The sequence below is a fragment of the Pagrus major genome, chromosome 17 (genome assembly GCF_040436345.1).
Source record: "Pagrus major chromosome 17, Pma_NU_1.0".
NCBI classification, from domain to species: domain Eukaryota; kingdom Metazoa; phylum Chordata; class Actinopteri; order Spariformes; family Sparidae; genus Pagrus; species Pagrus major.
In genome coordinates, this window is record NC_133231.1 from 14,720,659 (window position 1) to 14,742,986 (window position 22,328).

The 22,328-nt window shown below is 41.0% G+C and overlaps 3 protein-coding genes across 3 annotated transcripts; 2 read left to right on the plus strand and 1 right to left on the minus strand.

Annotated features, from left to right (window-relative positions):
- Positions 1-1,173: 1,173 nt before the first annotated feature.
- On the minus strand, positions 1,174-2,334 carry fpr1 (formyl peptide receptor 1). The gene has a single exon (XM_073485872.1). It carries the CDS (start codon positions 2,332-2,334, stop codon positions 1,174-1,176), a length of 1,161 nt encoding a protein of 386 aa, XP_073341973.1.
- An 8,970-nt stretch (positions 2,335-11,304) lies between these two features.
- LOC141012252 (trypsin-3-like) lies at positions 11,305-13,655 on the plus strand. The gene is made up of 5 exons (XM_073485685.1): positions 11,305-11,344; positions 11,440-11,593; positions 12,665-12,927; positions 13,250-13,386; positions 13,474-13,655. Exons 1-5 carry the CDS (start codon positions 11,305-11,307, stop codon positions 13,621-13,623), a joined length of 744 nt encoding a protein of 247 aa, XP_073341786.1. The 3' UTR covers positions 13,624-13,655.
- Positions 13,656-18,659: 5,004 nt separating this feature from the next.
- Positions 18,660-20,833, plus strand: has1 (hyaluronan synthase 1). Its single transcript, XM_073485966.1, has 4 exons — positions 18,660-19,355; positions 19,448-19,673; positions 19,917-20,049; positions 20,158-20,833. Exons 1-4 carry the CDS (start codon positions 18,660-18,662, stop codon positions 20,831-20,833), a joined length of 1,731 nt encoding a protein of 576 aa, XP_073342067.1.
- Positions 20,834-22,328: the final 1,495 nt, after the last annotated feature.

Genomic DNA, 22,328 nt, shown 5'->3' on the forward strand with positions numbered 1-22,328 from the left:
ACTGGGTGCCACTTCACTCTTAACATCAAACAGAGATGATTTTTATTTTTGGTGACCATCGCTGCTCCTATCCCTTGTGACACCAAAAGTGAATCCTGAGTTATTAATTCAGACTATGATCTTTCCCAAAACCAAACCAAATATTTTTATTGCTTAAATCTAACAAAGTATTTTTCCTGCCTTAACCTAACAAAGTAGCTTTGTTGCCTAAACTTAACCAAGTAGTTTTCCTGCCGAAACCTGACCAAGTAGTTTTCCCACCTTAACTTAACCAAGTAGTTTTCCTGCCCTAACCTAACCAAGTAGTTTTCCTGCCTTAACCTAACCAAGTAGTTTTGTTGCCTAAACCTAACCAAGTAGTTTTCCCACCTTAACTTAACCAAGTAGTTTTCCTGCCATAACCTAACCAAGTAGTTTTCCCGCCATAACCTAACCAAGTAGTTTTCCTGCCAAAACTTAACCAAGTAGTTTTCCTGCCTTAACCTGACCAAGTAGTTTTCCTGCCTTAACCTAACCAAGTAGTTTTGTTGCCTAAACCTACAACTGAAAGTCGAAAATTATTTTAGATACCTGAAAACAATAAATTCATTATGTCTAATAGTTAAAAGCCATAAAACAAAACTCTAATTCCCTGCGGGATGTGAACTCTGGTCGCCAAAACAAAAGTCTGCTTGGCTCGCACAACATTCTAATTCTTTATTAATTGAGCATTTGTCTTTTTTTCTTTTTTTTTGTTGTCAATTTAAGTAGTTTTTTGGCCTTTTTTATGCCTTTATTTGAAAGGAAGGCTTGAGATATGACAGGAAACAGTATGAGAGAGAGTGGGGATGACTTGCAGCAAAGGGCCGGCGCCCCCAGAAAACTTCTCATAAAACCACCTAAACAGTCTTACAAGGTAAATTATTAATTTCCAGGCACATAGATAGGATTCAATACACAACTTACTGAAAAACAACGAGCATTCAGACCACGGGCTGAGACATTCACAGAGTTTTTTCTGGTACATCCTGCAAAACCACGCCCATCCAGGCAAAATACTGAGTGATAAGGGAGTCCCCTCTACAGATCACCTCAAGGTAACGTGAATAAAACAACAAAAAACTAAAAAAAAAAAGGGTTATATACAGTTACATTTTCTATGTACAGTTACAGTATTAGTTGTCATGGACAAGCTTACACCTCAGCATCAGAAAAGGACTTTTCTTTGCTCCGACTGGTGACCATTGAGTTTGTGTAGGTATAAGAGCGAGACACCTCCTCCTGGAAGGCGTTCTCCAGCACATTCAGGATGGATTTGCGGACTTTATCTTTGAAATCTTGACCCATGAATACGTACAGCAGAGGGTTCAGGCAGCTGTTGAGAAAGGCCAGGCTGGTTGCTATAGGGACTCCGATAGTGATGACATGGTTCAATATTTCACTTTCAAGATTAGTCATGTGGTTTACCAACTCAATAAGAGCCATGATGTGATAAGGAGCCCAGCACAGGAAGAAGGTGGTGATAACGGCAGCGATGATCTTAAAGGGGCGACTTGACTGGCTGGCCAGGGTGCGGTTCCTCCTGAGACGATGGATTATTACAGCATAACAGGAGACAATGACAGTGAAGGGGACAACAAAACCCAGGAGGAAGCGAGTGATGCTCATGGCCTGGTGACGAATCTGTCGCAGCTGTTTCACAGATAGTGTGTCGTTATCATCAGAAAAAGCGAAGTTGTTGAAACAGTTGATGATGTCTTGATTTTCATATGATGGAGCAGTGTCCCTGAAGACGAAGTATGGAGCGCTGAGGTTCAGAGCCAGTACCCAAACACCCAGACTCACACAAGATGCCTTACGAACACTTCGGTGGTTCTGGGCCCAGACGGGCCACACCACAGACACACATCTGTCCACACTGATCACCACCAGAATGTAGACACTGGCAAACATGTTTAGAAAGCTTATCGAGCTGTTCAGCTTGCACATGAACTTGCCGAAAGGCCAGTGGAAATCCAAAGCTGTGTATGTCACACTCAGAGGCAGGAAAGCTGTAAAGAGGAAGTCGGCCACAGCAAGGTTGAGGAACCAAACTGTGTTAACTGTTTTCTTCATCTTGAAGCCGGTCACCCAGATGACCACTCCGTTCCCGAGCACACCAAGAACGAAGGCCAGGGAGTAAACGATGAGAGACATGATGTTGAGAGACTGTCTCAGCTCAGCATGCTCGTCCGTGTAGTCAGGATCGTCTGTATAATCATAGTCGTCCTCGTTGGCGTACAAAGTGCCATTTTTTTCAGCGCCGTCTGTTGTATTGATGTGATAGAAAGGGGTAGCGGTCAATAGAGCCATCATTGTCTTGACACCTGTAATAAAAACAATAATAAATGTTAACCTTTTAATATCTTACATAGAACACAGATAATTTTTTTCCATTTAAAGTTAGCATATTCAGCCCACTCTCATGTATGCCAGAAAGGCCTGTAAAAGATCCTGTTCACATAGACATTTGGTTTGTATTGTGGTGCAACAGTCTCAACCGCGATTCACTGACTTTTCGGTGAACCACAGTAGAAATTTAGACAAATCTCCATAACATTTTGAGGAAAGTTCCCCAACTTTCTATGACAGTCAGCGACTGAATCATAAGCAAACAAACTTGAAACATTGTATTGTTAGAGTTAGAGCTGCAGCAACTAGTTGATTAAAAGGAAATGAGTTGCCAATCTACATAACTGATTAATGGTTTTAGTCATTTTTCAAGCAAAAAAATAGTCAAATATTAGCTGGTTCCAGCTGGTTAAATATGAGGATTTGCTGCTTTTCTTTGTTTTTTTGTTGTTGTTTTTTTGTTTTGCATTTTATAGGCTAAACGACTAATCGACTAATTGTGAAAGTAACTTGCAGATCCATGACAGTAATCCTTGAGTCTCACCAAACATGCACAAACTGTTCGGCTGAATGAAATTCACATCAGGGCTGCTGTGAACGGAATTTGATGAGCAAATGGTTTTTTTTCCAAAGTGACGATCAGAAAAGTCTAAATGAACCCATAAGTGTTCCCACACGCTGCAAAAAAACAAAAAAAACCAAACACAAAATAAACAAAAACAGGCCCACGCAGGCTTAATAAACAGTCGGACTGTATTTGCGCTGTTAATTGCTGGTAAAGACTTTTCTCCTTCTCTCTGAAACGAAGCGGTTCAAATTACAGACAGATGTTTCCCCAGAGCTCACTGAGCCTACAGCCTTCCTCACACGCTTTAGTGAGGTTTAGTGAGTTGCTTCTTCTTCTTCTCACTATCTGTGAAGCACGGGGTTAAAGTAACAGAGGCACTGTACCTTTCTCACAGCGCCGGTCCGATGAGGATGCGCCCGCTCCAGAGGAAACACCGCTCACGTCTGACTCGTCTGCGGAGGTCTGATCCCTGAATCCTTAAATATGTGACGTCATCGCTCCCATCGAGGCGGGACCTCAGGGTGTTCACACTAGACCACTAAACTCCTTCTACTATAAAACTCAAGTTCAAAATATCTATTCCCAGATTTACCAAAGTGACTTTATCTTAACTGATAGGTGGGTTACACATGTGCGCACGGTCTGAAGATGCAGCTGATGTGTATATAATTCACTGACAAAGTGTGACATGCTGCTGTCTGCTGCAGTAATAGTAGCTTTTGTGTGCTGCTAATGACTCAAGAATCTTGCCAAGACATGTCTCCTCCAAACGCTGCACGATGGAGCCTTTGTCGTTCGGGAAAGTCCACAAGTGAAAAACACCAAGTAACCAAACAACTAAATGCATAAATTGTGGGTTGCTGCAGATGACTACCTGAGAAAGAGTGGAGCCGTGACTTCTCATGTGCACCAGTGATCCTGCTGCGTAATATGTTTTTCTCCATGCGGGTTGAGCTCATGTTTGTTTGAGGTTAAGTGGAATATGCCTGTGTTGACTGTGTGAATCGACATCTGGACACGCAGCATATTTAATGCCCGGCCTCTTCACCCTGCAGTATAAGAAAGTCACAGAAGCGTCGGTCGATAATTTTGGGTTGTCTCATGAAATAGCAGGCTACTCCCACTGTGCCACTGGCCATCTGAAGCGGGACGCTTTGTACCTCTGCAGAATCAAACTTGCAAACAAAATGGATCAGGACTAAAATTGACAATTTTGTATCACATTGTTGGAATCTGGATCAGTATTGGTGGCAATTTAAAAGTTCTGTGTTATCTGCAGTATGTTTCTACTCAGTGGCAGAGTCAGGATGTGTGATGGGCAGGGGTGAAAAAAATTAAAGGGCACCAACTCTATGCAGTGCGGCGTTAGTGAACAAAAAGAGCACTGAAAGGGCACCATGAGTGCACTTCACCACGTTTAGTCCACTGGAAGGGCATCCAAGAGGGCACTTTTTGGGATGTTTTTCAAACATGGGGGCACCAGTGCTCCTACTTGCCAGCGTCGTCTTGTGGACTATTAATCACATCTATTTCTGAAATTGTTAAACTCATCTGAAGTGCAATAGCTATATTCAATAGAGAAGCACACTAATAAATCATGGAACAAGTTACAATGTGAGCAAGTGAATACACCACTACAAAGCACTCAGACAGTAAATATGCATCATGGCTTTTGCAGCTTAGTCATTTTCTCTAGTCCCTTGAAGCAAAACTGTAGCATGAACTTTAAAGTTAAAAAAAGGAACTTCTGGGGGATATGATAGGATGTTTTTGGCCACTCGGGAATACTCATTACACTGAGCCATGCATTCCTGAAACATTTGACATTTACAGTGAGTGCCAAAAGGTGCATAAGTGTAGGAATCACCACAGAATGGGACTGGCAAACAACCGCAGACCTGATTGCAATCTTAAAACAAAAGAGAATTCATATATACACACACCCTGAAGCAATTCTGAGCCGTAATTCCCCACAATTTCATCTTTAAAACCTGCCTGGCACATTCCTGCTGTTGTCTCACCTCAGATATATCACACTCAAGTTGTCAGAGTCTTAAAAATTGGAACTGAAATATATCCAGAGACCTTGCAATAACATGGATCTACAAGGACCTACAGATTAGCTAGATAAACCAGGCAAAGCATAAAATTTAATTAAAACTCCAGATTTCCTTTATAAATAATCACATGTGGAAGTATTGATGAAAACTGTGAAAATACACTAATAGGAGCAAGATGGAAGCATGGACATGAGGGAGTTTTGGCTGGAGAGACTGTAAATCCTTCTCATGTCCCATGAGTATAGCCCTACCTTTGAGTGGGGAAAAACTTTTTCATCTGAGTTTGACTTCATGCTCATATTTCCTCCCACATGTTTCCTCTTTACGCCTGTTGCTGCCCCACTGCCCACACATTTGTACATCTGCATGACATGGATGTGAGTTTTTCTATGAAAAATTACAAAATATGATGAATGGACTGTTTGGTCAATCCCCAGTAACCCGTGTTTCTTCACAGGAACAGGAAAAAGTCTTCAAGATTGATTACAGTATGTTTAAATTTATTACAGATTGCTTTATATGAACTACATAAGCAAACGAAACCATCAGCTGGAAGAGTGGCTATTTCTGTATAATTATTAGCCTATAGTTATTCTTAATGCCTGTCGCAGGGTCGATTCTCACTTGTCCAAGTTGGATACAGTAAGTCATAAACAACACTAACAATATGATATTAATATGGAATTAACAATATGTTGCTTCTTTCTTTGACTTGCTATTAAAGCAAATAAATGTGCCGTCCAGATCAAGATCTTTACCACAGGAGGCAGTGGTGCTCATACTGCTTTTGTCCACAGGGGCCGCCAGGACCAACAAAACTTCCTTGCAGCTGCTATAAAGGCTGATTTATGGTTGCACGAAGACTCTTCGCTGATCCTATATTGTAACCTATGCAAGTAGCCTACACTGTGGAGAGCATTTATACATGTGCGCTGGCGTGTCTGGGTTGCTGGCGGCGGTGAGCAGATTGTCAGCTGACTTTCCCCTTTAAACACACCAACTTTTTGGTGCTAACAGCTGTGTTTCTGGGCTGTGCAGAGTGGACAGGTGAGTGGCTGCAGTGAAGGCTGCCCCTCAGCAAGGTGAGGTTTGCTATCGCCCTTCGGACATCCAGCCTGTCCGTTCTCTCCAGCCAAGAGACACATAACCCAGAAGCATAACCCAAGAAGAGCAGCAGCTGACCAATCAGGAGGGACTGCAACAACCCAAGAGGGCGGTGTGTTTCCTGGGGAAGCTACAGGTCACGATCCCCAGTACCAGCAAAGCTGCAAAGCACTGGAGCAGAAGCCAGAAAATGTGATTCGAGGATGCACGTCAGGCTACACCATAGGTACGGAATTCAAACCAAATTAAACTAAAGCTGATGTGGCTCAATTTGACATTCTTGAAAAGCATCTTAAGCAAAGTTAATCAACAGGAATTAAACAGATGTTGGAAAGCACTTCTTTCAGAAAAACAGCTGGTTTATTAGAACTTATATTTACAGAAGTTTTAGCTGGCAATACTCACTGAAAAAAGCTAAAATTCTACATCTTGTCTACATCTGAGGTTATGATATTTACAACTTAAACAAGCATCTCTGCGATGGCTTTAAGGATCCAAACTACAACAGTGGTTCACACAGTGAAACACAATCTTGAACTGATCAGTTTAAATGAGATCGTGTTGGCTGCTAGAACCTGCCCAACCTTAAAACTGAGTCCCCTGCTAATGTACACACACACCACACAGGAACTGTGTCCTGCCAATAGTCCAGATGTGAGGGGGAGGAAGTAAGGAAAGAGAGAAAGAGTGAAAGAGTGAGAGACACTACATGTCTGTGGATGTGTCCGTGTACAAGCTCTCAGTCTCTGCATGAGTTCACTGCAACACCCTTATTGGAGTGTGTAGGAGGACTCATGGCTGTGTTATCATTGCCTTTTTTTCTGGATACATAAATATTCAGCATCAAACCCCATGGAGAGATATTTTACACCAGGTCCAAAAACAATTCATTCTAAGTACAGGAAACAGTTTAAAATAAGCTGACCCAGTTAAATTCATCACTGGCTTCAGAACTACAGTGAACAGCTCCATTTATAACACTAAATTACTCCACTGTTTTGGCTAAAGTCTAGACAATATGACTACTTTGGTTATGTTCCTGTTGAGCAATACCTGTGATTTCTGTGATAAAATGTGTCCTTTTGAGTTTCTTGCTGTGTAGCTTTGCAACAGAACTGAAGGGCAGAGCATTTTGCTGGTGTCTGTAGGGGATATTAATAGCTATCCCAAGGCTATAGTTTGAGGGAAGCCTTCAGAGCTGAGGGCTTGCCAGAGTTCTTGATTTACCAACCAAACGTGCAATTATGTGTGTGCCGCACAAATACCAATTTGGGTGTGTAAAACAACTAGTGGAGGTTTAAAGGGAATTTAGTTTGAGCAGAGGGTGATATATGCAGTTGGACTTTGGGGGTTTATTATTTGCTAAAACAGCTGGGAGGGTGGGCAGCAACCTGAAAGGGACAACTAAAATGTCTGTTAGTCTGTGTAAGTCTGCGTGTGGGACCGTGAGGTACTAATGACATGCTCCATCTCGCAGCGACACCGTTATACACCCAGTATTTTTCGTCGCTGTTGAGTGCAAAACACTGTGAGCTCACAGCATTTCTAAATCCTTTTGTGAAACGCTGGTACACTTACTGTTTGTGTTGAAACTTCTACACTCCTGTCATAAAGACACAAATAGTGAGAATCTGCTGTGCACTTGAAACCTCAAAGGTTTGTTGATTTTGTTGCGGCGCTGACTGGAAATCAAAACCCTTGTCTCACGGGTGTGGAGAGGTCAGGAATTTTGTTTTTCAAGTCAAAACCAGTGCCAACGTCCTTTCGCCCCTATGGCTCGGTGACAGTTTTTTTCCACGAAATACACCACACACGGGGAAAAAAAGCTGAACCTCAATAACCTAAACCACTTCCTTACGTTCATCCCTACTTTCAACCACAGCGCCTGGGCCCCTCAGCAGAGCGAAGGGATATGAATAATCAGCCTGGGCTCTGTCAGACAGCAAACAAGCCTGCCAATGCATAAGTAATGCAGTTCTTTGACACAGTGCTCTCTCTGTCTGTCCGAGGGTATTTTGAGGTACAGTGGAATGGGATTAGGAGAACCGGAACAAAAAAACCAAGACCGCCTGATGGTTAAACAAGAATGCCTGATGGTGAAATCAATGGGAGTTTTGATCCTTTCTGTATATTCTAACTAAAGATCAGGGTGGCAAATACTGGACTTTTTATGCGGTGCTTGTCAGTTTTGAAAGGCAATGTCAGTTTAAGATCGCAGAGACAGCTGCAAAGTGCTTATCTTTTGTTTTGGACCATCCAGCTGATCACATCCCGAACGCTATTTTGCAGTAGTGAAACAAGCATCTGGGTGTCATATGTGAGACTTTCAAAGACATTTCTGAGCAATTAGCTCAGGGTCTTTCTGCATTTTAACGATTTTGGCAATTTAGTTTTCTCTAATAAATGCCACTGAAATGTTCTGTGGCCTGGTTACTATTGAAGCTTTAATGAAAATGTATCACTATGGTATAGTTCTAGTGAAATGTAGACACCACAAGTGAACAAACAGTAGGGAACACACATGCAACCTGAGTTGTTTTCATCTTCACAGAGAGCATGTTTCCCAGCAGAATGTGCCAACTTGTCACACTTGTTTGCAATCAAAGACTACAAGCAATGATGCGCAGGTTGCAAAAGGAATGAGGCAGACAGTGTGTGTGCCACACAGTAATGAGGGGGGGTGAACTTGCCTGTGCTAGATGGGAATGCGTTATATTTTAACCTTAAGTGTATAATCATAGGGTTTGGTTAAATGCACCCTCACATTTAAATGTTTTCCTGTCTGCTGCTGATAAACACCTATACTCATACATGAGTAACGGAGCCTCGTTCCTCTTGGTACGTCTCCATGCTGAAACATTGACTCAGCAGTGACTTTTGCACTGTCGAAACAGTAAGAGTGTTGGTTTCCTTTATGTGGTAGCCAAGCCAAGGACGTAGAGGAAAACTATACACTGGTTTCTCAAGCTGTTGACCAGATTGAATTTCAATACAGGACCGTAAAATGAAACTGTCATACACAGTTCTGCTTTAGAAATGAGACTTAGGAAACCTTTTATGATCGCTGAGAGGCGATTTGTGCTGCAGCACAGAACATACAGACACATTCAAAACACTTCAGATAGTCAAAAACAACAACGGCCTATATCATCTGTAGCAGCCATCATCAATGTCATCACAGTCCAGGCAGACATTTAAAGGGCATGTCGGCAATTATCGTCATAAAATGAATAGTGAGTACACTGCACATCCCCCGTGTATCCATTTATTTCACACCCCCGGTCCATGTATTTCCCTAGACTCCTACAGATCATGCATGGGAATAAATGAGTTTTTTGCTTGGCTGGTTCTGATGTTGAGGCATCTATACCTCTGACCAGAAGGGAGTGGTTGGCACTGAGAGTGGATGAGTTGTACTCTTGTAATCATCAGCCTTCTGAGTCAGCCTTGGTCAGAGGTAGTAAAGATCATGATCCCATTATAATCCCACAGTTCTTCACAATTTTTCCTAATTTGTCTCGAATGATTTCAGAATGCCCATACCAGCATACAATTCAATAAAACGGGATACTCTTAATAAAACATTAATAAAATTGAGGTCAGTGCCCATATGCTTTCATGCGTCCCACATGTTGGTATGGATGTGAAGCTATGGTTCCCTCACCAACCCTCCAAATTACATTTAATTTCTGTCCAGTCTCCCCCTAGCCATTCTGTAGTAACTGTTTGTCATGCAAAGTAACATCATAAAAATGTTTACGACTTCTCATCAACTTTTAAAACTTCTTCCTCTTGTCCTGTGGTCCTGTCTCACTTGAACTATTGGCTACACTTCTACATTGTAGGGACATGATCCACATGGGTATCTGAAACAGGCCATTTCTTTTTCTTGTAGCTCATTTAAATTGTGTATATAGAAGATAATAATAATAATGTCAATATAAATTCTGTATCAAATGCAGTAACTAAAATTAATGAAGAAAAACTGACACTTAACATACAGGAAATGGAAATTGCTGACACTGTATTACATTTTCTGAGTATATTCTATATTGGGATGATCATTTTACGTCAGCTTTCCAACATGTGAGAATATGAACACATCACACATCATGTATTGCAACACAGGGAACATACTGCATTTTTTCCAGGCAGCAGCTTCCTGATAAGCAGACCGCCTATCTTATATGAGTAATCACAACATTAAACTACTACTTCCTAGGTAGGACTAGTGTGTAGGGATTAGTGTCATCTAGCGGAGATGTTGCAGACTGATACCCAACTGAACACCCCTCGTCTCACCCTCCTCTACTGTGGCCACTAAAAAACGCAAAAAAACACAAAAGGTCCTCTCTACAGCCGGTGTTCCGTGTCGTACTGGGCTTCTCTCAGAACATGGCAGCGCATCACGTTGGTGGAAGACGACCCGCTCCTTCTGTAGATACAGACTCATTCTAAGTTAACAAAAAAGGATTCTTAGTTTCAGGTGATACCAATGAAAACATAATTATGAATATTAAATTCCATTTCTGCCCCTAAATCCAACACACTGGACCCTCAGGTTGTGATTTGTTCTCTTGGCATTATGGATTTAAAAAACTGGCACACTTGCAATGGCACAATATTGTTTTGGCCACCCACAAGTCTTACTCAACATCCACTAGGACCAATGGCACTTTGTGGCTCACTTGACGGCAGTAAACATGCCAAATCCAGTATTGTTCTGAAATAAATCAGTGTGAGAAAACATTTTTCATAGTGACAGAGTTTTAAAAAAATGTACTGATGCCACCATGAGATCTGATTCACAAAGAACTGTGAGCTTAAATGTAGAGAGATATTGCTCAACAATTAATGGAAATCACACGCACACACACGCACACGCACACACACAACACACATACATAACCACAGAGAGAAATAAACACATGCAGTATGTGCTGACTGAAGGGGAATTCCAAATGTCAGTATTTGCAATTCAGACTGTTTCTTCATCCAAGCTGTTTTTCTCAGTATTGACTTGTAATCTTGTTTTTCTGTCTGTTACTGTATACTGTACATTAAACCTGGTGTTCTGGGGAAATGTAACACATGTTTAATGTTTGAGTTGTACCTAGAGGACCTTGAGAGACGAGATAAGAGGACTAAAATACCTGAAACTAAGAGGTGAGGACACATTAGGACAACCGCCTGATAGAAGTCATGAAACTTTTCCTTCTTCTGGCTCTCCTTGGAGGGGCAGGTATAATACAGAAGTGATATTAACATGTTCAGATACTCTGAAATGATCATTTTCTCTGTTTTTGTCACTTCTTTGTTTTGTCTTTATCATTGCAGTTGCCCTGGAGGGAGATGAGAAGATTGTTGGAGGGTATGAGTGTCCAAAGAACTCTGTGCCCTACCAAGTGTCTCTCTGGACCGGGTACAACTTCTGTGGTGGGACTCTCCTGTCTGAGGAGTGGGTGCTCTCTGCTGCACACTGCAAAACAAAGTAAGAGAGTATTTATAGTGTTTGAAAACTTAAAATCTTTTTTTTTCTTAAAAAGCTTTTTCATGGTGATTGTCCCTTAAAGGTGCAATGTGTAAGATATGGCCAGGATTTTAGTAAAAAATAACAGTTTTGGCATTGTTGAAGATATCTATGTATTATGTTGCAGAGATATCTACTAAAGTTAGCATGCTCACCAGCGAGCTCCAGCCTGTCCTGTCTGGTAATATCACTTTGCACCTCAAGAGTTGACAGTTCGACAGTGCAGCCCTCCATAGTTTCAGCTGGGAGGTGTATGCGAGCGGCGAGTTTGCTGTTATACAAGCTCTTTTAGCTTTTTTAGTCGAATAAATAAACAAAATAAAAATGTCACAAAATGTCAAAAAAAAAATTTCTTTGTAACTATTTTCCATATTAAGTATAAAATACAATACAATCTCAATTACCACGGGAAAGACGAGCTGAATTGCTTTATTAAAGGTGTTACTGATAACATTTATCGACTAAATGTGGGATTCCGTCTCCCCCTCGTTGCATTCACGTGTAAACCTGGTAAACATTGTCAAATTTTGGATTGGATTGGATTTTGGATTTTTTTGGGATTTTTAAAAATTATTTTTTAGGTTTGTTTACATAAAAATGCTATCAATATCACCTTTAACTCAACGTAAAACATTAAAACTCGACAGAGACAAAATAAAACTCACCAAAACTGTCTTAGTTTGTCTTTGCACTGTTCCAACAATCACCTCTGGTTTAGTGGCAATAAATCCTTAATTCATTGAGTAAGATGTGAAAATATTCTGGCTGCTTCTCTAGGCTGACCTAAGCTAGCTGTAACACAAATACTCCCCTCCCATCTAATAAGGCTTCTAGCTGCACGGCTAACTGAGCTTGCTAGCTAACGGCAGCTAGTAGTTACACCCAAAGATAGCTGCAACAAAGAGTGTGGTTTGCAGCAGTTAGCGGTTACACTGATGATATGCTCCCTATATTTTTGAAACTATCTCTTTACACATGGTACTGTTAAGCTAGAGTGCGAAGTTACCTTATATAAGTATTTATTTCTTCCAGGTCAGATGTTGAAGTTCGACTGGGAGAGCATGACCTCTGGGAAACTGATGGGACTGAGCAGCACATCATGTCTGCCAAGTTTATCCGCCACCCTGACTACAACTCCCGCACTCAGGACAGTGATATCATGCTGATCAAACTGAGTCGACCTGCCACTCTGAACAGCTTCGTACGCCCAGCTACTCTTCCTTCAAAGTGTGCCAGCGACGGGACAAAGTGTCAGATCTCTGGATGGGGCAGTCTTCGGCCCAGCGACGAAGGCTGTGAGTTACACGCTGTCAAGTACTCGATAACTAGAGAAACGATGTGACAGTGGGAGAATGCTCTTTTGGATGTTTGAGGGGCAGGGGCGAAAAAATAAAAAGGGCACCAGCTGTGTGTGGTGGGGCACCAGCATGCAGAAAGGGCACTGGAAGGGACCCTAGAGGTGACTTTATCATGTTTTATCTACCATAGGGGCATCCAAGAGGGCATTTTCGCAGCTTAAGATAAAAAAAAAAACGACACCTAAAAAAGTATATGAACAGAAGGATTGTGAATTTCTTGTTAGAAATATTCTGCATACTCTTTTTCTATCTTTTCCAGCGAGGTACCCTCATCAGTTGCAGTGCCTGGACGCCCCTCTCCTGATCGATGACACATGCTTTAATGCATATCCTTTCCAAATCACTGAAAACATGATCTGTGCTGGCTATCTGGAGGGAGGGAAGGACTCCTGTCAGGTAATACAGAGATCAGGGGGTATGTTTCTGCCTCTTGATGTATATAGGATGTATCAGTGAAGATAACCCCATCTTTTTTCTCTTCAGGGTGACTCCGGGGGTCCGATGATGTGTGACGGGGAACTCCAGGGAGTCGTGTCTTGGGGGCACGGCTGCGCTCTAAGGAACAAGCCCGGGGTGTACACAAAAGTTTGCAATTACATCTCCTGGATCAAGAACACCATGGCGTCTGGTTGAGCAGCAAAGAAATTAAAGTCAACTGTATAATGTGCTGTATACTGTGTGGTTTGTACAGGTCTATGTCAGCAAGTATCTAAGAATATAACATCCTCTGTGAAGAGAAACACATCTGCCTTTCTCCTCACATCTTCCCTCACACAAACACAGTAGTACAACTCTCAACCAGACTTTACGTTACTGTAAATTGACGGACAGGTGTTTCGAACCAGTGTGTTATTAGTATGTGCGTTTGAAAAGCTACTTGTCCTCACTACCATAATTCATAGCTTTGGTGAGCGTGACTGTAAATCAAAACGGAAAGTATCAAAGAGCGTGTGACAGATGTAGCTGCCTCCCATGCTGTCACAGTATTTGGCTGTGTCCGAACTCTGACTCAGAACGACTTTGCAATGAAAGGGCAGACATGTTTCTGACTCGAGGATGCCTCAGTAGAGCGCAGAACAGTTGAGGAACAAACCTGACATTTACAGTCAGCAGACAGTAAATCACCAGATGCAAAAAATGCTGCTACACTGCTCTCTGTGGGTTCAAACTATAAAACATGTTGCACACTCTGGCCACACTCCATAATCTCTGATTATGGAGCACTGCTTCATACAAATGTGGTACTTAGACAGTTGAGTATCTCCTTTTTAGCTGCAGTTCATCAAAACTATATGAGATTACGTTTGGACTTTAATGCTGTTTGTGTTTTGAATGGATATATAAATGCAGGTGGACATTATTAAGCAGAGTTTTGAGCACCTGTAGGAGTTACTGATTCCCTGCTAGTGAAACCGCTCTGTAACCCCATTGTGGACGGGCACAAACTTGCAATCAAGCAGCATCAGGTGCACATATGAGAGTACTCCATCACGAAATCCCCAAATGATTTAAGTGGATTTTGGTTTCTTGGGTGTGGCACGGAGCAGAGCAGTGAGTCACTAAGCACTTACTTGACCACCGAATAAAGACCTAACGAGGTTTCTAAGACTCATACGCTGTGTACAATAAATAGCTCTCAGCTCTGTGAAGCATGCTGGATGCTACACTTTTTTTTAAAACATGGTTTTGGACAGGATGTTGATTCTGGCAACACAGATGTCCGTGTTTTCAATGCTACAGAATTCCACAAACCATATTTACCAGCTACTTAGAAGTTATGGCAGCTTGGTAAAAGACTCCCTCTGCTTCTGAAGTGTCCTTTACAGTACATGTTCTTGATGTGGCCACGGACGTATGCAGTTTATGCTTCAGCAATGATTAACCAAGTACTTGTCAAAGAAGAGCGAAACCAGCAGCTTGACATTGACCCTCATAAAAATGGAACTATAAAAAGGAAAAAGAAGAAAAGGACAATATGCTAATTTATTATGTAATAATTTAATGATAAAAGTTCATGAAAAGATTCAATCAAATACCCCACACAGGCATGCATAGAATATCTGATGGATAAAGAGAGCATTTTGGAGATGATTACTTAAAACATCATGTTTGACATTGAATTAATTTTCCATATATAGAGTTGCCTTTGAATTAGTGCACAGTGCTGCAGTTAACATTAACTATGCTAAAGATAGTGATAAATCCTAAATCCAAAATAGAAATTGAAAATGATGATATAAAAAGTCATAATTATTAGATAAAAAATATTGAAATTATTAGATATGCATCATAATAATTATTATTATAGAACACCATGGCATATCTCTCTCTCTCTCTCTCTAAATATATATATATATATATGTATATATATGTATACATATATATACATATGTCAAGATCAGGGGACCTAACTAAGGACTAAGGACAGGGTTAAAGGATAAGTTCACTCAAAATGAAAATTCAGTCATTATCTACTCACCCTCGTGTTGATGGAAAGTCAGGTGAACTGGAGCTTCACAGCAAAACAGAGTTGCAGCATTCTCCTCTGGAAATATACAACATAAAATGGCTCAATACAGCTTGTCCGGTGCAAACCAAGTCTCTGGAAAACCCAAGATCCCAAATTGGTTTGAAAAGAGGTTATTTACACCCTCTTAGTGTGGTATGTGGTGGGGTGTGTGCTAACGCTTTTAGCTTAGCAGCTCCAGCGAAGATTTTGCCTGGAACAAGGCTGTAAATGTTGTCTTTTCAGATCAATTTGGGATCTCTGGGCTTCTGTAGACTTGATTTACAGAGGATGAACTCTATGGAGCCACTTTATGATTTCTTTTTTTTATGACTTCCCCATCTACTTTAGTTTTTTAGCAGAACAGTGCTACCCTGTTTTGCTGTGAAGCTCCAGAAATGTTAGGTGGACTACGAAACTTGAGTGAACTTCCTTTACTGTGATCAAATTTTCAAGTTTCGGTTGGTATTCTATCAGCAGTGTTTGCACAAGCTGTACAGTTGATTTAGGTAAGAGAAAAGTGTATTATGGTAGTCAAACCTAGAAGAGATAAATGCATGAACAAGTGCATCAGCATCTGCCGTGGAAAGAGCGGGGCGAACCTTGGCTATGTCTGGCAGGCGAACCACCATATGAAACGTGTGGCTGCATCTGCAAAACAAGATCATCTACAGCACATTGTTGTAAATCACACTAATAAAAACATACAGCTCTCATGGAGAATCCCCACATATAATAACACGTCCAGTAAATTGCGCTTGTTTCCGTGTCCCTACACATGTCGACTGGCACAGCCTCCGTACATGACATCAGCTGCCTGGTGGCTTCTATTTGGGTCCTACATGAAGCGTGTTGACGGCTCAGGCCAGCTCCTGCGGCTAAGGGTGGGGACCCTCAGGAGCGGTCAACAGATTTTCCCTGTAAAGAAACTCTCCAGGGATGTAATCATGGTTAAGTTAGAACAGTGGCAGCGACTCAGTGAAGCAGAAGGGGCGGCTTTAGTCCTCTGAAGTCAGAGATTAGTCGTATAGAAAAAAGACAAGGCTTCCTTTTACAGCTTTGACTCCCCTCCTATTACACTTAACTGAAAAGACCCATTTCCCCCCTCATGCCTACTTTACTCTTGCTTTGGCTTTATTGACATCTGCAGTTTAGAAAGGCGCCAGCAGAGGGCAACATCCAACTAGTGTACAAGCTTGACTGCAGCTTCTGGTCTTACTCATCTTCTCTCTCATGGTTATGATTGAATACCTCCACATTCTGTTCAATGGACTCACTTACTACACTGCAAGTTATACAATGTTTCTGCACAGATAGCTGTACATTTCTAATAAGTACAATATAATAATAATAATAATAATAATAATAATAACAATAATAATAGTAATAATACTATTAATAATAATATTAATAGTAATAATAGATACAAGTACAAATTAAATGACGATAGAATAAAATAAAATTGTGTTATCAAAAAATGTTTTAGTTTGTGTTAGTGTGGAAATAGGTTTATTTTGGCTTCAAGAGGCAAAACGGAGCAAACTAGAGAAAGAATAAAACAAGAAGTTTCCCTAGAGTTTCCAAACAGAAGTGAGGAATGGTAGAAATTTAGGCTGAACAAGGAGACGAAGTATAAAACATGTCCGCCACAATGTTCTCCACTGCGTCCGTCTGGGCTCTTTAGGAGCCTCTCTTTCAGTCTTCTCGGGTGTCACAGTTTTAAGGATCTCTATGGCAAAAAAGAAAACAAAGCAGCCGTATGCAGCCCGCACACTGAAGTGGGGACCACCGCCTTGCTCCTGACGCACGGCTGAGTCAGCGGGGTCGCGCGTAATTGACAATTCCCAAGATATAAAAAGCGCGCGCACACGGCCCCTCAACCTGCGAGCTTATAAAGACCAGAAGCTTGACGCCAAGTCGCCAGACACGAGAAACACCGAGTGGATGTCTCGCCGGGGAAACTTGACATCAGGTATGATTCAAATGAATAACTTTTATGTGTGTTTAGCGGCTTTAATTAACTCCGGCTTTGCTAATTATTTAACTCATAAATACAGTATAGTTCGTTTTTAAATGGTTAGAAACAGGCTGCCATTTAAATAAAAACAAAATAGTTTCTGTAGACTCATTAGAGATGATATGATTTTAAAAAATGCGTCAACGAAAACAGAGTTCTGAATTTCTGATTGCGGTAAGATGGCTGATGCTTTTACATGTTACATTAAGTCTTTAATTAGTTATGTATTAATAGTAAATCTAGTCAATTGATAAGGACAGGTATTCCATTTTGCGTTATTGCCTCTGTCAGCTAGTTATCTATCATTATGTAATGTGCGTGTCTATGTGTGATGGGTGATTGTGTAATCTTGTCGCTAACCTGCAGTATTTTAAATTTACACATTGATTCAAGGTATTTTTATATTCTTAAATATATTAAATATTATATAAATAAGATAACATTGAATATACATTTTTAAAAAGTAGTAGTACATTTACTCGAGTACTTTGAGGTACTTGTATTTACTTAATTTTGTTTCTTTATACTTCCACTCCACTACATTTTGGGGGCAAATTTTAATCTACTTTTAATCCTCTACATGTATTTAATCATTTTAGTTACTAGTTACTTTGCAGATTACATGCTGCATCAGAGCCAAAGTACTGCATTTTTTAAATTAATTTTAGTTATTTGTAAAATGTACATGTATATTAATATACGTATAATTCACTTTTACTTGTTCTTTTCATATTTAAGTGCATTTGATATCAGATACTTTACTCAAATATTATTCATATAGGTGACTTTCACTTTTACCAAAGTTATAATTTAACACGCTATCATTATGTTTACTCAAGTATGACTGCAGTGACAACACTGCTGTAGCTTGTATATTATTATTGTTACATGTATTTGTACACAAAAGGCTCACTTGTTCTTGTTCAGCGCTGGTACACAGGATTTTAATAGAAAATGTATGTTGGGTAGCTGCTCTATTTTCCAGCTTGTTAACGTGTCTTGCAACAGTCCACATAAAGCAACTAATTTACGCCCTTTTTTCCAAACTGCTGTGAGTGTCTGTGTACAAATCCAGTAGGAATCCATCCTTTACCACCCAAACTAACATGTGGCGTCTCCGCTGTGTCTGTTAGGTAAAGAAACACAATGGAGCTGAAACCTATATTGAAGAAGCTGGGCTCGACAACCCGTGCCATCTTCACCTTTGTCTTTGCTCTGCTGGTCTTGGGTGTGATGGTGTGGGCCTACGTACAGGGTTTCCAACTGGTCACCTCCGCGTATGGAATCATCTCCTTTGGCTTTTATGGACTTCTCCTCTCGGTGCACGTGTTGATCCAGAGCTTATTCGCCTTCATTGAACACCGGCGAATGAAAGCCCGCACAGAGTCGTGCACCTACACCAAAACCATTGGCTTCACTATATCGGCTTACCAGGAGGACCCCACCTATCTCCGAGAGTGTCTCAACTCCATCAGGGCCCTTAAGTATCCACCTGAGCTGCTGCGCATCATCATGGTGATAGACGGGAACAAAGACGATGACCGATACATGATGGAGATGTTCAAAGAGATTTTTGCTGACCAGGACCCTGGCTGTTTTGTGTGGAGGAACAACTACCATACATGGGACCCCACCCAGGCCCAGCAGGATGTGGAGATGGCGACAGGGATGGGCCCGGGAGGGGATGCTGATTATATCATAGGAGAGGATCCAGAGAGAAAAGAGGTAGAGCGCCTGATCCAAAACAAGAACTGCGTGTGCATCATGCAGCAGTGGGGCGGCAAGCGGGAAGTGATGTACACAGCGTTTAAAGCTCTTGGGTCTTCAGTTGACTACATACAGGTATGTATTTTTGTCATTGAACATAGTTTTATGAAAGGAAAATGACAGTGTTGCACATTTTTTATGACACGACTCGCTTTCCCCTTCCCCAGGTGTGTGATTCGGACACCAAGCTGGACTGTCTGGCCACCGTGGAGCTGGTCAAAGTGTTGGAGAGCGACCCCAAGTACGGCGCTGTGGGAGGAGATGTGATGATCCTCAACCTGAAAGAGTCTTACATCAGCTTCATGAGCAGTCTGAGGTACTGGATGGCTTTCAACATCGAGAGGGCCTGCCAGTCCTTCTTCAACTGTGTGTCCTGCATCAGTGGTCCTCTGGGTAAGGAAATGTAGCTTTTCCTGTCATGTGGATCAAAGTTATAAGCAACAGTAAAGCATTAACAGTTATGGCTTAATTGGTGCAATAAGCAATTTTGGAGAAAGATAGTTTATTGTTGAGGTCATTAAATTCAGATGTTTGGGTGTTGATATTTTATAACCGTAAGATAAGACTCAACAGTTAACAGCCTTTGATATTGCACCTTGTAATTAATATTTCTTTTGTGTTCGTGGTTTCGTGAAGGTCTGTACAGAAACGATCTCCTCCAGCAGTTTCTCGAGTCCTGGTACAACCAGAAGTTTTTGGGAAGTCACTGCACATTTGGCGACGACAGACATCTTACCAACCGAATGCTGAGCATGGGCTTTGCTACAAAGTAAGAAGCAGAACAATATTGCGCACAGATATGACAATAGACAATTATCTTGATGTTGTAATCTATGCTGATTATTTCATAGATCATTATTTTTTCCATTTCCTTCAGATACACAGCCCGCTCCAAATGCTACACGGAGACACCTGGTCAGTTTCTGCGCTGGCTCAACCAGCAGACTCGCTGGACAAAATCTTACTTCCGTGAGTGGCTCTACAACGCGATGTGGTGGCACAAGCACCACCTCTGGATGACCTACGAGTCCATCGTCTCAGGTATCTTCCCCTTCTTCGTCACCGCCACCATCATCCAGCTGTTTTGGACAGGCACGTTGTGGGACCTCCTCTGGATCCTGTGCTGCATCCAGCTGATCGGGCTGGTGAAAGCAGCTTACGCCTGCATCCTGCGCAGAGACATGGTGATGGTGTTCATGTCCCTGTACTCGGCTCTGTACATGACCAGCCTGCTGCCTGCAAAGTACTTTGCCATTCTCACCATGAACAAAAGCAGCTGGGGGACATCAGGCAGGCGTAAGATTGTAGGGAACTACATGCCCCTCCTCCCTCTGTCAGTGTGGGCGGCCATTTTGTTAGGTGGGTTTGGCTACACGATCTACAAGGAGAGTCAGTTGGACTGGTCAACTCCAGCCAAGATAATGGAGACAGAGTTTCTTGTTTTTGGCTGTGTGGCCTACGTGTCCTACTGGCTGTTTATGATGTTCCTCTACTGGGTGTGGTTCCGCAAGATATGTAGAAAACGTGCACATAGTTACAAACTGAGCGTATAGAACTAGTGAAGGAAGATAATTTATTAGAATTTAACCAACTGCATTTTTTTATTAAGTCTATTTCATTTATTTATTTTGTTTTCACTTTAATAACCGAAGGACATGAGCTTTTCATGCAGCTACTACACCAACCAAACTGCCAGATTACATGTTAACCAACATTTTACTCTGGCAACTGACAACAAAGATAAGAAAAAAAAGTAAATTTAAATATTGGTAATATAAATGAAAGGGATAATGTACATATTACCAGAGGATTTTGAAAAAGTAAAAAATATCACTAATATGTATGAGGACAAATGTTTGATTCATATGGAGATGTTGCTACACATTTATATGAAACTGTACTGAGGGCCTTTGGGCCCACGCACTTCTCAGGTGTCAGACAATGATGGTAGAGATGGCCTTCCATCAGATATTTATTTGTGATACCTAAAGATTGGAAAAGAGCTATTTAGATAAAAAAAAAATGTATTTAAGGGTTTGGGCAATGGGTCTTGGGTTATGTGTACATAGATTACTTTAACAACACAAAGATTCACAGTTGCGGATGCTTTACCGTTTTAAGTGACCATTACTTTACCACTGTTGTTGTTATTGCACTGGATCCTGGACTGCAGCATGGCAGACCTACTTGAAAATACAGAAAATGGTAGTTAGACTATTATACAGTGGAAAATATGTGCAAGCGGAAAAAAGTAAACTGTACCTCTGTGAGAAAACTGAACTAAACAATGATAACAACGCTGTGGCTTAGGACCAAAACATGAAGTCACTGACTGAAACAATGGGGACTGATGTTTCTTTGTTGCTGTATATATACTCTGTTGATGGGCGTGTTGTGTAAGATGCACTTTGTTGAATTTGTCATTACATAGGAAAATTGACAAAAAACATTGCACATTTTAATATTTTTTTCTGAACAAAACACTTGTTGTAATGGCTGGAATTTGTCTGAAAATGTGAAAAAACTGAAGGTTTTTGTGGGCTTGTACAGACATTTGAAAATAAATTATTTTTCTAACATGTACAGTTGCGTGTGTCTTTGAATCAAAATCACATTATTTACAGAGAACTTCGGAAAATTGACTTGATAAATCAATGCTATCATAAAAGAAGTCAGTTACATAATACAATATACAGGTGACACACTGAATTAAAAGTACAACATGACCTCTAACTAGGCTTCATACTACACAGCAGCATCCTAAACATCAACCCTTCTACTATGTTAGCATAAGCATAGCTGCTAACACAAATGGCACACTGAATTATGGAAACATGGAAAAAAAATTCTAAACACAGTTATAGACCTAATATTATCTTATATCTGTAGCATTGAAGTGTGGGGACCACTTACAAACTCCCACAATGGCTAAAAAAGGAAACCCTGCATGCAGAATTATAAAAAAAGAGTTCACAGATGCACAACCAATAATGCATGCAGGACAGAACTTGGCCTATACCCTCTAAAAATGAAAATTCAAAAGCTCAT